Source organism: Eleginops maclovinus, chromosome 5 (assembly GCF_036324505.1).
Source record: "Eleginops maclovinus isolate JMC-PN-2008 ecotype Puerto Natales chromosome 5, JC_Emac_rtc_rv5, whole genome shotgun sequence".
NCBI lineage: Eukaryota > Metazoa > Chordata > Actinopteri > Perciformes > Eleginopidae > Eleginops > Eleginops maclovinus.
In genome coordinates this window covers 1,236,418-1,249,954 of record NC_086353.1, presented here as the reverse complement: position 1 = coordinate 1,249,954, position 13,537 = coordinate 1,236,418, and the positions used below count along the sequence as shown (strand labels likewise).

The 13,537-nt window shown below is 40.6% G+C and overlaps 1 protein-coding gene across 3 annotated transcripts; it reads right to left on the bottom strand.

Moving 5' to 3' along the window:
* Positions 1-563: 563 nt before the first annotated feature.
* On the bottom strand, positions 564-12,712 carry LOC134864586 (MORN repeat-containing protein 4-like). 3 transcript variants are annotated; one of them, XM_063883685.1, is made up of 5 exons: positions 12,574-12,712; positions 11,201-11,272; positions 5,682-5,796; positions 3,269-3,378; positions 564-889 (listed from the first exon to the last, which is right to left on the bottom strand). In XM_063883685.1, exons 2-5 carry the CDS (start codon positions 11,265-11,267, stop codon positions 744-746), a joined length of 438 nt encoding a protein of 145 aa, XP_063739755.1. In that variant the 5' UTR covers positions 11,268-11,272; positions 12,574-12,712; the 3' UTR covers positions 564-743. The 3 variants fall into 3 exon arrangements, with proteins under 3 accessions (XP_063739755.1, XP_063739756.1, XP_063739757.1); XM_063883686.1 differs by having other exon boundaries at positions 11,201-11,312; positions 12,574-12,687; XM_063883687.1 differs by having other exon boundaries at positions 11,201-11,304; positions 12,574-12,687.
* Positions 12,713-13,537: the final 825 nt, after the last annotated feature.

Genomic DNA, 13,537 nt, shown 5'->3' with positions numbered 1-13,537 from the left:
AATGTGATAGACATATTTAATCCACTTAAAATTCAATGTTTTAATCTACTGCTGCTATTTTCATGTTGTAAACATTAGACTGCCACAACGAAAAGTCTTTCTTCTCAGGCGACAAAACACAATTACTTATCTTAATTTAATCTTTGAGTTTTAGTTATTCTAAACTTTGATGACTTTCAGATGTTCAAGCTGGATCTAATTAGAATCAATTAAGGGATTGAATTAGGGATTTCAAAGGATTCCGATTTGGAAACAAAGTTTGCTATCAAACTCCCAAACTTTGTAAGCTTCTTAAAAATATCTTAACCAAACTTAGATCAATTTAAACCAGAGTTAAAGATAAATAAATAAATCACAAAATCCATGTTTACTGGAAAATGCCCGTTAGCACTTTTGGGTTGTGTTTTGTCAAGTGATCTGATCCTGGAGCAGATTTAGCACCAGTGTGTTGACTGAGTAATTCATCTGTGTTTGACTCAGCTGATCCCGAATCAGCAGCTTTTCAATCAGAGGCAAAAAAAAAGAAAGAAAATATATACAGTAAACACATCACAGCTCACTGGAGACTTCTACTCCAGAGAATACTGCACGGTACAGAGATGCGAAATCGAAATAACACACACACATGCTGAACGAGACGGAAACTAAAGGAACAAATCTCTTCATAAATCACATAATCAGCTGTTCAAACCAAGAGGATGGCGGTCCTGATGGTGGGGCACTGTGGGAAATGTAGTCCGGGGTCACATGGCCAGAGCTCGGGCCTTGGCGGCGGCTGCCTGCGCCCTCAGCACGGCCCCCTGGCTGTTCTCCCTCCTCACCAGCTGGTTGCTCTCAAACAGACCCTCATTGCCGCCTCCGGGGCCTCCATCCAGAAACGTCAGCACTCCTGCATTAAACAGAGTGAGTTATTTAACCAAAGCAGAGAGGACCGAGCTAAGACTCTGACATTGAAGAACATTCAGTTTATTTGTCTCAATTCGGTAAACTTATCTTTTTCAGTGCATGTCGGCACTGTTTAAATTTTCCAAGTGTGACATTTGACAGTGTATTGTTGTCACACGGCTGATGTGCCATCACAGGAAGTTACGATTGACACTGTTAGCAAACTAGCTAGCAACAATTGATCATGGTAAGAAGAAGAGAAAGAAAGAATATCCCCTTAATCGTGCCGCAGAGAGGACATTTTCATTCTGTATTTGACCCATCCTACTGTTGGGAGCAGTGGGCTGCCATATTTACGACATGTAGGGAACGGTGCTTTGCTCAGGGACACCACTGCCCTGTAACAAGGCATTACAGACTGCTTTTTGTCGAGGGATCCCTTTGCAATGCTAACGTCAGGGTCAGTTTACAAAAACACGCACCAATCTATAAATTGGAGCTATTCATTGTAAGACATCCTGCATCTCAATGACATCACCTGTATAACAACATGTTAAGTTAAAGATTCCAAATGACTTTTTTTATTCTTGTTTTGTGAGTGGTGATCAAAAAGGACACAAAAAATTCCATTCCCCTTTAAAGAAACGTGGATATCGAATAACAAAGTTGAGGCTTTACCTCTTGTTTGTGTTTCATCACCTTAATCTTTTGTCTCTTGTTTGACTTTTCCCCTCCTTCATATAATGGGTTACGGTTAACTGTTACCTGAACTCGGGTTAATGTTCAACTAAAAACTTCATAAAAAACTTTTAGGAATGACGCCCTTCCTTTCAAAACACCACATCGTTAGATCTCAGGAACCTGAAGGAATCTTTGTTACCTGTCTGTCAAAAATGAACCAGTTGTCAAGGGTACGCAAATAAGAAAACATGTTGATTACCTCCAGACTCTCAGAAACACACCAGAGCATTAACACGTTGTCTGTTTAATATTATTTAAAAGTATTTAAAGCATCAGGTATAAGAACATTAACTGAACTGTAACAATGTGAGAGTGGCGTTATCTCCAAACTGAAATAAATATCCCCTTAAAAAGCATTTCCTTTAAGGAACTATTAGTAAAGTAAGGAAGTCAAAGGTTCAGATACTAAAATAAACCTCAAGAAATGTCCTTTAACATCAACCTTCTGACTTCTAAAAATAATAATTTGTACCTTACTTGATGTTGTAGTAGGGTTTACGTCCTGTCTGTCTTCTTCTGCTGTTCCCTTTAGTGTTTACCTTCTGTCTGTCTACTTCTGCTCTTCCCTTTAGTGTTTACTTCCTGTCTGTCTTCTTCTGCTGTTCCCTTTAGTGTTTACTTCCTGTCTGTCTTCTTCTTCTTTTCCCTTTAGTGTTTACGTCCTGTCTGTCTTCTTCTTCTGTTCCCTTTAGTGTTTACGTCCTGTCTGTCTTCTTCTGCTGTTCCCTTTAGTTTTAATGCCCTGTCTGTCTACTTCTGCTGTTCCCTTTAGTGTTTACATCCTGTCTGTCTTCTTCTGCTGTTCCCTTTAGTGTTTACATCCTGTCTGTCTACTTCTGCTGTTCCCTTTAGTGTTTACTTCCTGTCAGTCTACTTCTGCTGTTCCCTTCAGTGTTTACGTCCTGTCTGTCTTCTTCTGCTGTTCCCTTTAGTGTTTACGTCCTGTCTGTCTTTTTCTGCTGTTCCCTTTAGTGTTTACGTCCTGTCTGTCTTTTTCTGCTCTTCCCTTTAGTGTTTACTTCCTGTCTGTCTTCTTCTGCTGTTCCCTTTAGTGTTTACATCCTGTCTGTCTTCTTCTGCTGTTCCCTTTAGTGTTTACGTCCTGTCTGTCTTCTTCTGCTGTTCCCTTTAGTGTTTACGTCCTGTCTGTCTTCTTCTGCTGTTCCCTTTAGTGTTTACATCCTGTCTGTCTTCTTCTGCTGTTCCCTTTAGTCTTTACTTCCTGTCTGTCTGCTTGTTTAGATTTCTCTGAAGTCCAGCTCTCTGTCTTTTAACCTCTTTCTTTCTCTTGCGCTCTCTTACTTTTTTTTATGGGTTAAGTTTAGTTTTGTATTGCTGTACTTCAAAGGGTACCACAGAATTGTAATTGCTGACTTTTACTTTGCACCAGTGCTTTAACACTTGGAAGAGTATCTTAAAGACAAACTTTCTGATAAGAATTAGTCATTTCTTTGTTAATTTTGACAGGCACAGTGCACTAAATGAACATAAGCATAAAATATATGATGTATTTTATAAATATGATTGAGTCTCAATCAAGGTCACAAACACAGAAAACATAAGAAGGCATGATACACAAATACAAACATACAACACACACTTTACTACAAGTAAAATGAATATTTTATTAGTGAATTCTTACCGTATCCATCCACACAGCCACTTTTATACTCGCCCTCGAACCTCATCCCGTCGAAGCGTGTGAAGACGCCAGCGCCTTGAAATTTACCCTGCACAAATTCACCTTCATACCTAAAAATAAGACAGTCACATAAAGAAAAACACATATTCTCGCCTAAAATGTTTGCTCAAACATATTTCTGTGTACTGATTAATATTAATTAAGATGGGGAATGACCAGATGTTGAAACAGTTGAGCCAAAACCAAACCTCCCCACCACCCATTCTTTTGTCCATCTGCAAACGGCTGGGGAATTTTACAAGCAACTCTGTCGATCATTTTCGTGGCCCTGAAAACACATCATACATCGTTGCTGCCTTATGTATTTATACCCCCTCGTTATGAGTAGTTTCACAGCTAATTGACAGCAGAGACAAAAGAAATGGTGAGAAATGTGTTTATTTTGACACACCCAGCATGAATAACATGTGCCATTACTCGAATGTAAAACAGCCTCACACTGACAAAAGACTGAAGTGCCAGTGAGTAGAACAAGCGCTCAAACATCGACAGGAAGTCTTTTATAAAACATTTAATTCAATAAAACTGATTAATTAGAGCCACGGATGGGGTCAGGCGGATAAAAAGAGCCACAGTCATTCAACCGCTTTTGATTTCTGCCAACCACACATAAGGGGGATTTTGATTTAGAGCCTCAAACACCAAAAGTTCAACAAAATATTCTTCGAAAAACTTATGTAGCTGCTATGAAAATCAACACTCTTTTAAAAGCCTCCTTTCAAAATCCAAGGACAGCAACTATTAAAAGTGAAAGGACATATTTTCTGCTAAATATTAATTTAAAATGAAACATGTTTTAATATTTCCGAAGCCCCTGAATAATAACAAGTGATATGGTTTTTAAGTTTAGCCCTGAACATGTCCTCTGCTGTACTGGAACATTGTACCTGCGCCACACAAAGAAAGATAAAGCCCTTCACCTGACTGAATTAGGCCTTTTTTCACAGGTCGCATCCTTTATTTCAGTCATTTCTCCTCATAAATAAATGAAGAAACAAAGCAGATGTTTCCGTCTGCTCTGGAATGAAGTTCTTCAAAAACAATCTGCTTTGTAGCTGTTCAGAAGTGAGAGAGCATTTAGTTTCCTTTGTGTGTGGGATGAAAGGTAAGGTTTATTTCCTCACACACCAGAGCTTTCTGAGACTAATGAACCAAATGTTTTATATGATTGGCTTTTGTTTGTATTTATTGATAAAAGAGACTAAGCTTAACTAAAGTCACTCTTAACTGCCTTCTTCTGTTGGAAATCACGATGAAACATTAGCACAAATGATTGTTGACAATAATTTACCATTTTTGATAATCAATTAATCATATTCAATCATTTATCAAACCTAAACATATAAACATATGATCCGTTTTTTTTATCCTTTCTGTTGTCCTCGGGTCAAATTTGACCTGTTTCCAAATGTTTTTATTTCGGGTTAAAGGTTTGTTCGACGATAGTGCCTATAGCTGCGTTCTTTTGGGGTCAAATTGTAAAATGATTCTATATGTGCCTTTTTCAAATCAGAGAATCTGTTTTATTTTTTGTAATTTAGGTCTTTTAACCATACATTTAAAAGAAGAGTGAAACTTGTAATAAGTCAGAATATGGTTTGTGTGAAATGTGAAACACAGATTTGGGTGATTATTTACACTCTATACTGTGTATACTATGTGGGATAAAAGTTCCACGGTTGATAGGAAGACCGCACAGGGGTTAAGAAACGACGACATAATATTTGTAGCTTTTTTCTACTTAAATTATATCTGTTTTTTTAACTGTTAGTCACATAAACTGAATATTTCAAGACGTTACCTTGAACATTGTGATTCACTATCAACTTAACCTTGAATGAATAAATCATAAAAATCAGATTTAGTTGCAGCATTATCAGCAGACTGATACTGAGTGCATGAAGTTGAAGCCTAAAAATGAGCCGATTTTTTGATGAGATAATCTGAAAATATTTGCAAATTCAATGCAAAACATTACGTAGTTACAGCTTATGGTAAAAGAAGGGTGTGTTGCTTTTCCTCTCACATGTCATTGTTAATAAATATCTTTGGAGTTACAACTTGCTATTTTTTAACATTTCAGAGTAAGCGATTAATCATGGTCAACAAAAAAGGTATACAACTTAAAAGTTAGTTTCTAAGTTTTGCCTAGCAACATCTTGCCAGGTAATTTTAACAATAATAAAATAAACTTAATTTAACTAAATCTTTCAAAATAAAATCAGATAGAATGAAAACCCAGACGATGTAGAAGAGGTATTTAGGCACAGGTCTTAGGTCAGGCTTTTAGATAATGCTCTAATGGGTGATTTAACTTTAAAGGCCAGAGGTCAGGGTAACAAGAAGTGCAGACCTGGATCCGTCGGGGAAGACCAGCATCCCGCAGCCGTTGAACAGCCCGTTCTCAAACTGACCCGTGTAGCACGTCCCGTCGCTGAAGGTCAGCTGACCCAGGCCGTGACGCAGACCTGAGGCACAAACACACACAGCTGACTTTAAATGATCTTGAAATAAATGACAAACGATCTATTTTCTTTATTTCGAATTATTTTCTTTGCCTTTGTATTGTATTATGCTGCTGCAACACAAACATTTCCCAGTTTGGGATTAATAAAGTAATTCTTATCTTAATTCATCTTATTTAGACAGATTAGGTTTACAAAAATAAACATGTTCTTCAAGGTTCTGCAAAAAATCCAGTTTTTGTCAACAAAGTCTGGTAGATGAAGAGATGACAGCATAATTTCCTTAATCTGAAAGGACTATCTGACATTAAAGAGGCACTATCATGTTTTTTAGGGGGTTCCCTTTCCTGTGATGTGTTATTTAGGTTTTAGTGCATGTAAATGGTCTGCAAAGGCTAAAATCCCTGTGTTCCCTTCAGAGGGAGTGGCTCTCCAAAAGGTTAGTCGCTCTCGTTAGTTTTCCATGAAGAGGTGAGACCTATTGTTCCCCCTTAATGCTGCAACTTATCTCCAGGTTCAGGAGGTTGGAGGCGGGAAAAGCTGGGAGGGGAACAGGCGAGTGTTTCTCTTTGCCAACTTCTATTAGCAGCCCTGCGGGACTTAGCAGAATAACTGGATGTGTGGCACAGTTGGACACTGAGGAGGTCCTGGGTTCCTCCAGAAGCTTCACGCGACGAATCGGATTTACTGTGAGCTCGCATAGGGGAATGAAACTTGTGCAGGAGTGGGGAGGGGTGGGTGAGATTCTTTACAGAGGATTGGGATTTGCTTGGCAGGGGGTTGAGGCAAGGGTGAGCCTAGTGAGTGTTGTTACTCTTCCACCAGCTAATGGTAAAGTAAATAAGGCAGTCCATCTGTCAAGCTGCTTAATGTGCTGCCTAATCTCGTCAGGGTTTTCACAGGAGATTTGGAGAAGAGATTTGGAGATCTGGAGCTCCATATAGAAGTGTTTTCGTAGGCAGAAGTTATCATTGTAAGGACCACCTCAAGAAAAAGCCAATGGGATTTTTCCATTGGATTTTGGAAAATTGTAAATAAAAAGATCTGTCACTTATACACGTTTATGATACTCAGACGTGTTGTTCAGCAGGATCATCTTTACACATTAAAACCACTTTATGATTTTTGAAGTAAAAAGCTAACGTTGAGCTATAAAGCACGGTCACATGACTTCACGTCACCACCGCTAAGCTAAAGGTGGCTAATGTTGGGCTATAAAGGAACTACAGCACGGTCACATGACTTCACGTCACCACCGCTAAGCTAAAGGCGGCTAATGTTGGGCTATAAAGGAACTACAGCACGGTCACATGACTTCACGTCACCACCGCTAAGCTAAAGGCGGCTAATGTTGGGCTATAAAGAAACTACAGCACGGTCACATAACTTAACGTCACCACCGCTAAGCTAAAGGCGGCTAATGTTGGGCTATAAAGGAACTACAGCACGGTCACATGACTTCACGTCACCACCGCTAAGCTAAAGGCGGCTAATGTTGGGCTATAAAGGAACTACAGCACGGTCACATAACTTCACGTCACCACCGCTAAGCTAAAGGCGGCTAATGTTGGGCTATAAAGGAACTACAGCACGGTCACATGACTTCACGTCACCACCGCTAAGCTAAAGGCGGCTAATGTTGGGCTATAAAGGAACTACAGCACGGTCACATAACTTCACGTCACCACCGCTAAGCTAAAGGCGGCTAATGTTGGGCTATAAAGGAACTACAGCACGGTCACATAACTTCACGTCTCCACCGCTAAGCTAAAGGCAGCTAATGTTGGGCTATAAAGGAACTACAGCATGGTCACATGACTTCACGTCACCACCGCTAAGCTAAAGGCGGCTAATGTTGGGCTATAAAGGAACTACAGCACGGTCACATAACTTCACGTCTCCACCGCTAAGCTAAAGGCAGCTAATGTTGGGCTATAAAGGAACTACAGCATGGTCACATGACTTCACGTCACCACCGCTAAGCTAAAGGCGGCTAATGTTGGGCTATAAAGGAACTACAGCACGGTCACATAACTTCACGTCACCACCGCTAAGCTAAAGACGGCTAATGTTGAGTGCGATGACGTTTAATCGTGTCATTTAGCAACCTCCGTTTTTAAATTCACCAGTGGGGTATTTAATGACCTATTTTATGTCGTAGATCAAAATATCTTTAGTTCATGTAAACCACAGAACTTATTTCAGGCTTCTAATCAAAACAACGTTCAATAGTGTACATATATACTGTATGTTAGTGATGAAACTTCAGCAAATCTGGGTTTTGAACTCTTTGATAGCATGATCTTTGAGGATGTTTCTTTGGACTTTGGGACTTTGTCATTCCAGGTTTATTGTTCCTCTCCGTTTATTGTGTATGTGACCTTTACATTTAACTGGTTGGAGCCTTATGTGAAAAAAAAACCCGAACACCTGAAGTTATCTAAAGAAATATCTTCATTTATTTATTTGTCAAAGAGGCCGCAGTCCACAAATGCAGAGAGTCTTCCATCGAGCATTAGAAGAGTATCAAAGTATGCCTGATGTCCGTAATGAAATCAAGGGGCAAAAGTGAAAGCGCTTAACGGACGGCTGTGATGCCAACAGTTTACTTTTTCTGAAGGGGCAGATTATCGGCAGTAAGGGACAGTAATTTCCTCTTGGATTTGATCCCTGCAGACAGACTCTAATCTGTCTCTCAGCTCTTTTGTAACGCCGTGTCGGGTCACGCTCCCCGGCTAATTACAGTTTAGCTGAATTTGTCCGGCTTTTATGTCAATCAATAGCGGAAATGCATAGATGTTAAACGACTGTACAGTGGGGTAAATGGCCTCCGACTGGCTGCTGTGTAGCTACTTCCTGTAACCCGATTCCCTCAAGCAGCGCACTGCTGAATTATTCATGTGACACCGAAGACCTCTGAGCAACACACCACTGCATGTTTGTGTGCAAACAGTGAGTTCACATGCATGGATGCAGAGACACAACGCACCATCAGACTGTGTTTATGACTCTGAACACACACACACAGTTAGATGTTACACAGTGAGGTCTGGAGTGTGAATTGGAAAGTGTTTTAAAAGGGTTTGTTCCATGCAACTAAATATGTTCCCAGGGGAACTTCAGCTCTGATTATACAGGTGGGGAGATACTTCATTACACTTTTTTACAGCAGGTACAAAACAGTTTTCACAAGTAGGTGAGGAGAGCCATCTAAAGGGAGTCATTTCCATGTATATGTGTATTTTCAGGTTTACCAATTGTATTCTGTGTCTCTCCTGGGACATGTCTCCATGCTTTAATGTTCAAAAAGCTCTTTATGTTTCTCATACTGCCTGTGCTGCAGCACCTCTTTTCACCCTCTGCCTGAAACCTGTTGTGATTGGTCAACCACTGAAAGATGTCCCGCCCCTTAGCCTATCACGTACAATGTGTTGGAGCGCTAGACAATAGAAGTGTGAATGTTACACAGTGATGTCATTACACAAAGTAAACAAAGGAGTCAGACAGAGGAGTTTTATGCAGGGGGGGAGGAGTGTGTGGGAGAGAAACTCCCTCAGGAAGGATTGTAGCCTTTGTCGACATGCACACAAACGTGTACAAAAAGCGATAAATAAAGTGATTGAGTATTGTTGAATACGTTGCACAGACCCAAACCCCCCACACAGATCTATTGCTGGACTCATTTCTGGAGAAAGAAATAAACACTACTGTGCACTTAAACCTGAGCATATTATCAGCAGCCAAACCGGTTTAACAGTTTTCTGCTAACCGTGCAGAGACCATATGTCCCCCCCCGTCCCCCCGCTGCCTCTCGCTCGCTGTGGTGCCAAACTTTTGTTCTGTGTTTAACCTTGCCCTGAAGGTTATCTCAGTGTTTTTGTTAAACTGCACATGCTGGTTTAGGTAGTGTGAAATCCTCAGCGGGCTCACTGGCACCAGATGGGCAGTGTATGTGTGTGTGTGTGTGTGTGTGTGTGTGTGTGTGTGTGTATGTGTGTGAGTGTGTGTGTGTACATTCTCCTCTAGTTACTGACTTCAGATAGACACCTTTTTTGTTTGTTACTTGCCTGTTGGAGGCATTTAGTGTAAATACAGGTTCATTAAAAAGCAAACTACTGAAAGTCCTTTTTTCTAAACCTTTCTTTTGGCAAAACTGTTTTTTTTTTTTAGATTTTCTTGATTTAACCAGTTTTCCTGATATGGATTAAGACTGAAATCAGTGTGCATTTTTATTTCAAACTATGTTCAATCATTGATAACATCCTCAGTAATGTGCGTTCCCAGTCTCTATCCACAGACCTTGAATTAACTTTCATACATTTCGGAGATTCGGTTGCTGTCCATGGTGCTGATCTGGTTTGCAGAATGGGAGTTGCATGGTAGAAAAGCAACCGTCCTTTCTGTGTCTGAGTGTGTCCTTGCCAGTGAGGCTGCACCAGAGTGAGGTTGTGCTTGGGACGAGAGCCCAAATATGTTTGCACTAGGGCCAATCACAATGATATTAAGCTATGCATAGCTTCAGTACATCCCCAAACATAATCAAAGTGCATTACCAAGAACAAGACACCTCCATTTCTCTATCTTTCATAAACTACTTTTGAATAATTATTTATTTGTATATGCATACATACATAAAACACCTTTCTGCAGCCTGCATTTTTAAATTCCCTGTCCCACAGCAACTCACGTACAATGTGTTGGAGCGAGTGTTACTGTCTCTATGTTCCTGAAGTAAACAAAGGAGGCGTTTCAGACAGGAGGGAAATGTGTGGGAGAGAAACTCACACAGGATTGTTGCCTTTGCAGACCATTTACATGCACAAAAACCTATATGACACACTACAAGGAAGGGAATACCCCAAAAAGAATGAAATGCAAGAGAGGATGAAGTCAAATTTAGTCAAATATATTTAATTCTTCAATGGATCCAAACGCGTAAATATGATATTGCACCTTTCCAAAACCTTTAAGATGTACATGTTTTGAAGCATTTGTCTCATCGAATCTTTACCTCATGATCTTAATAATAGACAAAGTTTAGTACTGACATCCTCTCCGCTTTTCCTCTAGTGAGCCGAGCACTTTCTCAGACTACCCTTAGATCAAGAAATACCATTAAGTGGGAAACATGTCCCGTCTAGTGTCTGTGAATGCAAATGAAGTGCTCCACGCATGTGACTGTGATTATGCTTACATCCCTTAAGAGCATCATTACATGAACCAACTGCAGGTGTGTTATTTACATTACATGCAGTGTTGATTTAATCACACTACAACAACACTTGCATGCAAACGTGTCCAGTGATGATGATGATGATGATGATGATGATGATGATGATGATGATGATGATGGTGATGATGATGATGATGGTGATGGAAGAGTGACAGAGAGATGCTCATGTCTTGCCTTCTTTCCATTCGCCGTGGTACTCCTCGCCATTGGAGTAGCTGAAGGAACCTCGTGTCAGGGTCATGGGTCCTGCAGGCAGAAACACATCCTCAGATCATCACCTGAAACCCTGACATGCTCACACACACACACACACACACACACACACACACACACACACACACACACACACACACACACACACACACACACACACACACACACACAAGAGTTTATACTACATGCATCCACCTTTATCTAGGGCTGGGCGACATGTATTATGTCATTATGTCTGACCTACAAATGACTGCAACACTGCTGTTGTATTCTCTGTACTCCAGCTCTCTGTGTCTTATAACCTTTTTCCTTGCCTCGTTTTCTTTCTCTTTTCTTTCCTGCGGACAGTCTGCCATCATGAATCCAAAGTCTGTGCTCTCTACAACTAAAGGAATTGATAAACAAAGTATGTTGTGGTGTTTTCTGATTGAGTAACGGTAACGTATGTGTTTTTCTTTACCTCAGCTGACTTTAAATGATTGGATTTCTTTATGCGGACTGATACGATATGACTTTATCTTAACGTCTGCTCTACAGAAATGACATCTCAAATTGACCAATCAGAATCGAGTATTCAACAGAGCTGAGGCCGTGTTCTAAGTAAGGGATAATGAACAACGACAGTACGCCCTGTTAGTGTTTACTTCCTGTCTGTCTTCTTATGTAGACGTTATCTGTCTGTTAACCTCTTCCCTTCCCCCCCCTTGACCCTCCTTAGCAGCGGTACGTTATCAAGTATTAACAACCTCTGAAATGTCCAATTTGACCAAACAGAATAGAGTATTTATTAAGCCGTGTTAGAATAAAATAATACTTACCTACAGGCGGGTCATCTTATTGTGCCCCTTGGTAATGTGACCTTTGCCCTTTTGGTGATCTAGCACACCATCACAACAGAGGTGTTCATTCAGGCTTCTTATTTGTCTCCTGTCTGTGTACATTATGGCTGATGTACAGTTTTACTGAAATCCTCTGTCATGTGTCGCCCAGCTGTGTTTACAGTGGTTCTCTGAGGGAATCCTGTCCTCTCCTTTGTCTCTAAACGAGGTTACAGTCAAACTGCGGCTGACAGAGGCATCACAGAGAGATCCAGGCTCCACAGGGAGAGAGGAAACATCTGAAGGCTCGTTCATTAGGCTGAATAATTTCTCAAATGCCATCAGGCAAGCTGTCATATTAACCGGGAGGAGGAGTGTGTATCCCTCCATCTAATGTTGCCACAGTAACGGTAATCCCTTTCATCCTGCCGGCATGACGCTGCCAGCCTCCAAAAACACACACACACACACACACCGACACACACCAAGCTGTTATTATAAAAATAAACGCTTTACCTGTTTTATTAACAGTCCTTTTTCTCTACATCACTGAAAACAACGGAGGATTTCTGCTCCTCTCAGCGACAATTTAGCCTTTTCCCTGTATTGCTTCCACTTCCCCTATCTCAGCGTCTCCGCAAGGTGCAGCGTTCTGATTGGCTGCAGACGCTCCACGTCGACTCAAGACGTGCTCCTATTGGCTGTCCCCTTCCAGTTAGCCCAGCCCTCGGTGGGAGACATCTTTGTCGAGGGCAACGGGTTCAACGACTTAATTAGCCGGAGTGCTCCTCTGTTAAAACGTTTTGCCCTTGCCTTGTTTTTATGTGCTGCCCACCGTCTCTGTAGGATTATAAAAAGGCTTCCTCTTAACGACACTGTGTCATTTCATGCTTCAATTTAGTGATTAGACCCGCGTTTCGGCGAGTTTTATGGAACTTGATTTATGTTTCTGCCTATGCGCTAAAACATCTGCACTGAGGTGCCGAGGGTTTGTCAAATGAGGTGATACGGATTCAAAGCCAATGAAGGTTTCATTCAGCAAAAAGCTACAGGAAGAATCAAGGTGACCCAAATGAGACAAAACTGCCGCCCTGATTCTGTTTCTCAGGGGAAGGGATTAAGCCAAAGCTATAACTAATTTTGATTATTAATTAGCCATGGACAACGTTGAGTTTAATGATGCTGATTCAACAGATTTACATTCATCAATAATTGCAGCCACTTCTTAATCAAGACATTTAGGAGGATTTTTAGCCTCGTGGTGCAATTTAAAGTGTGTAAAGTATGTCTAGAGATTTCAGCACTGCTGTTTGTTTATTCAGTTAGTTGGTTTTTACAATACTGTATATTCCAATAGATGCATTAAATGAAATGGATTTATTTCCAGTCATTGTTGTTTCCCACATTGCAATCACAAAGTCAAATAGGTAGTCAGTATTTAGACTCATGCAAATGTTGCAAGACATTTTTCTTAAGGTAC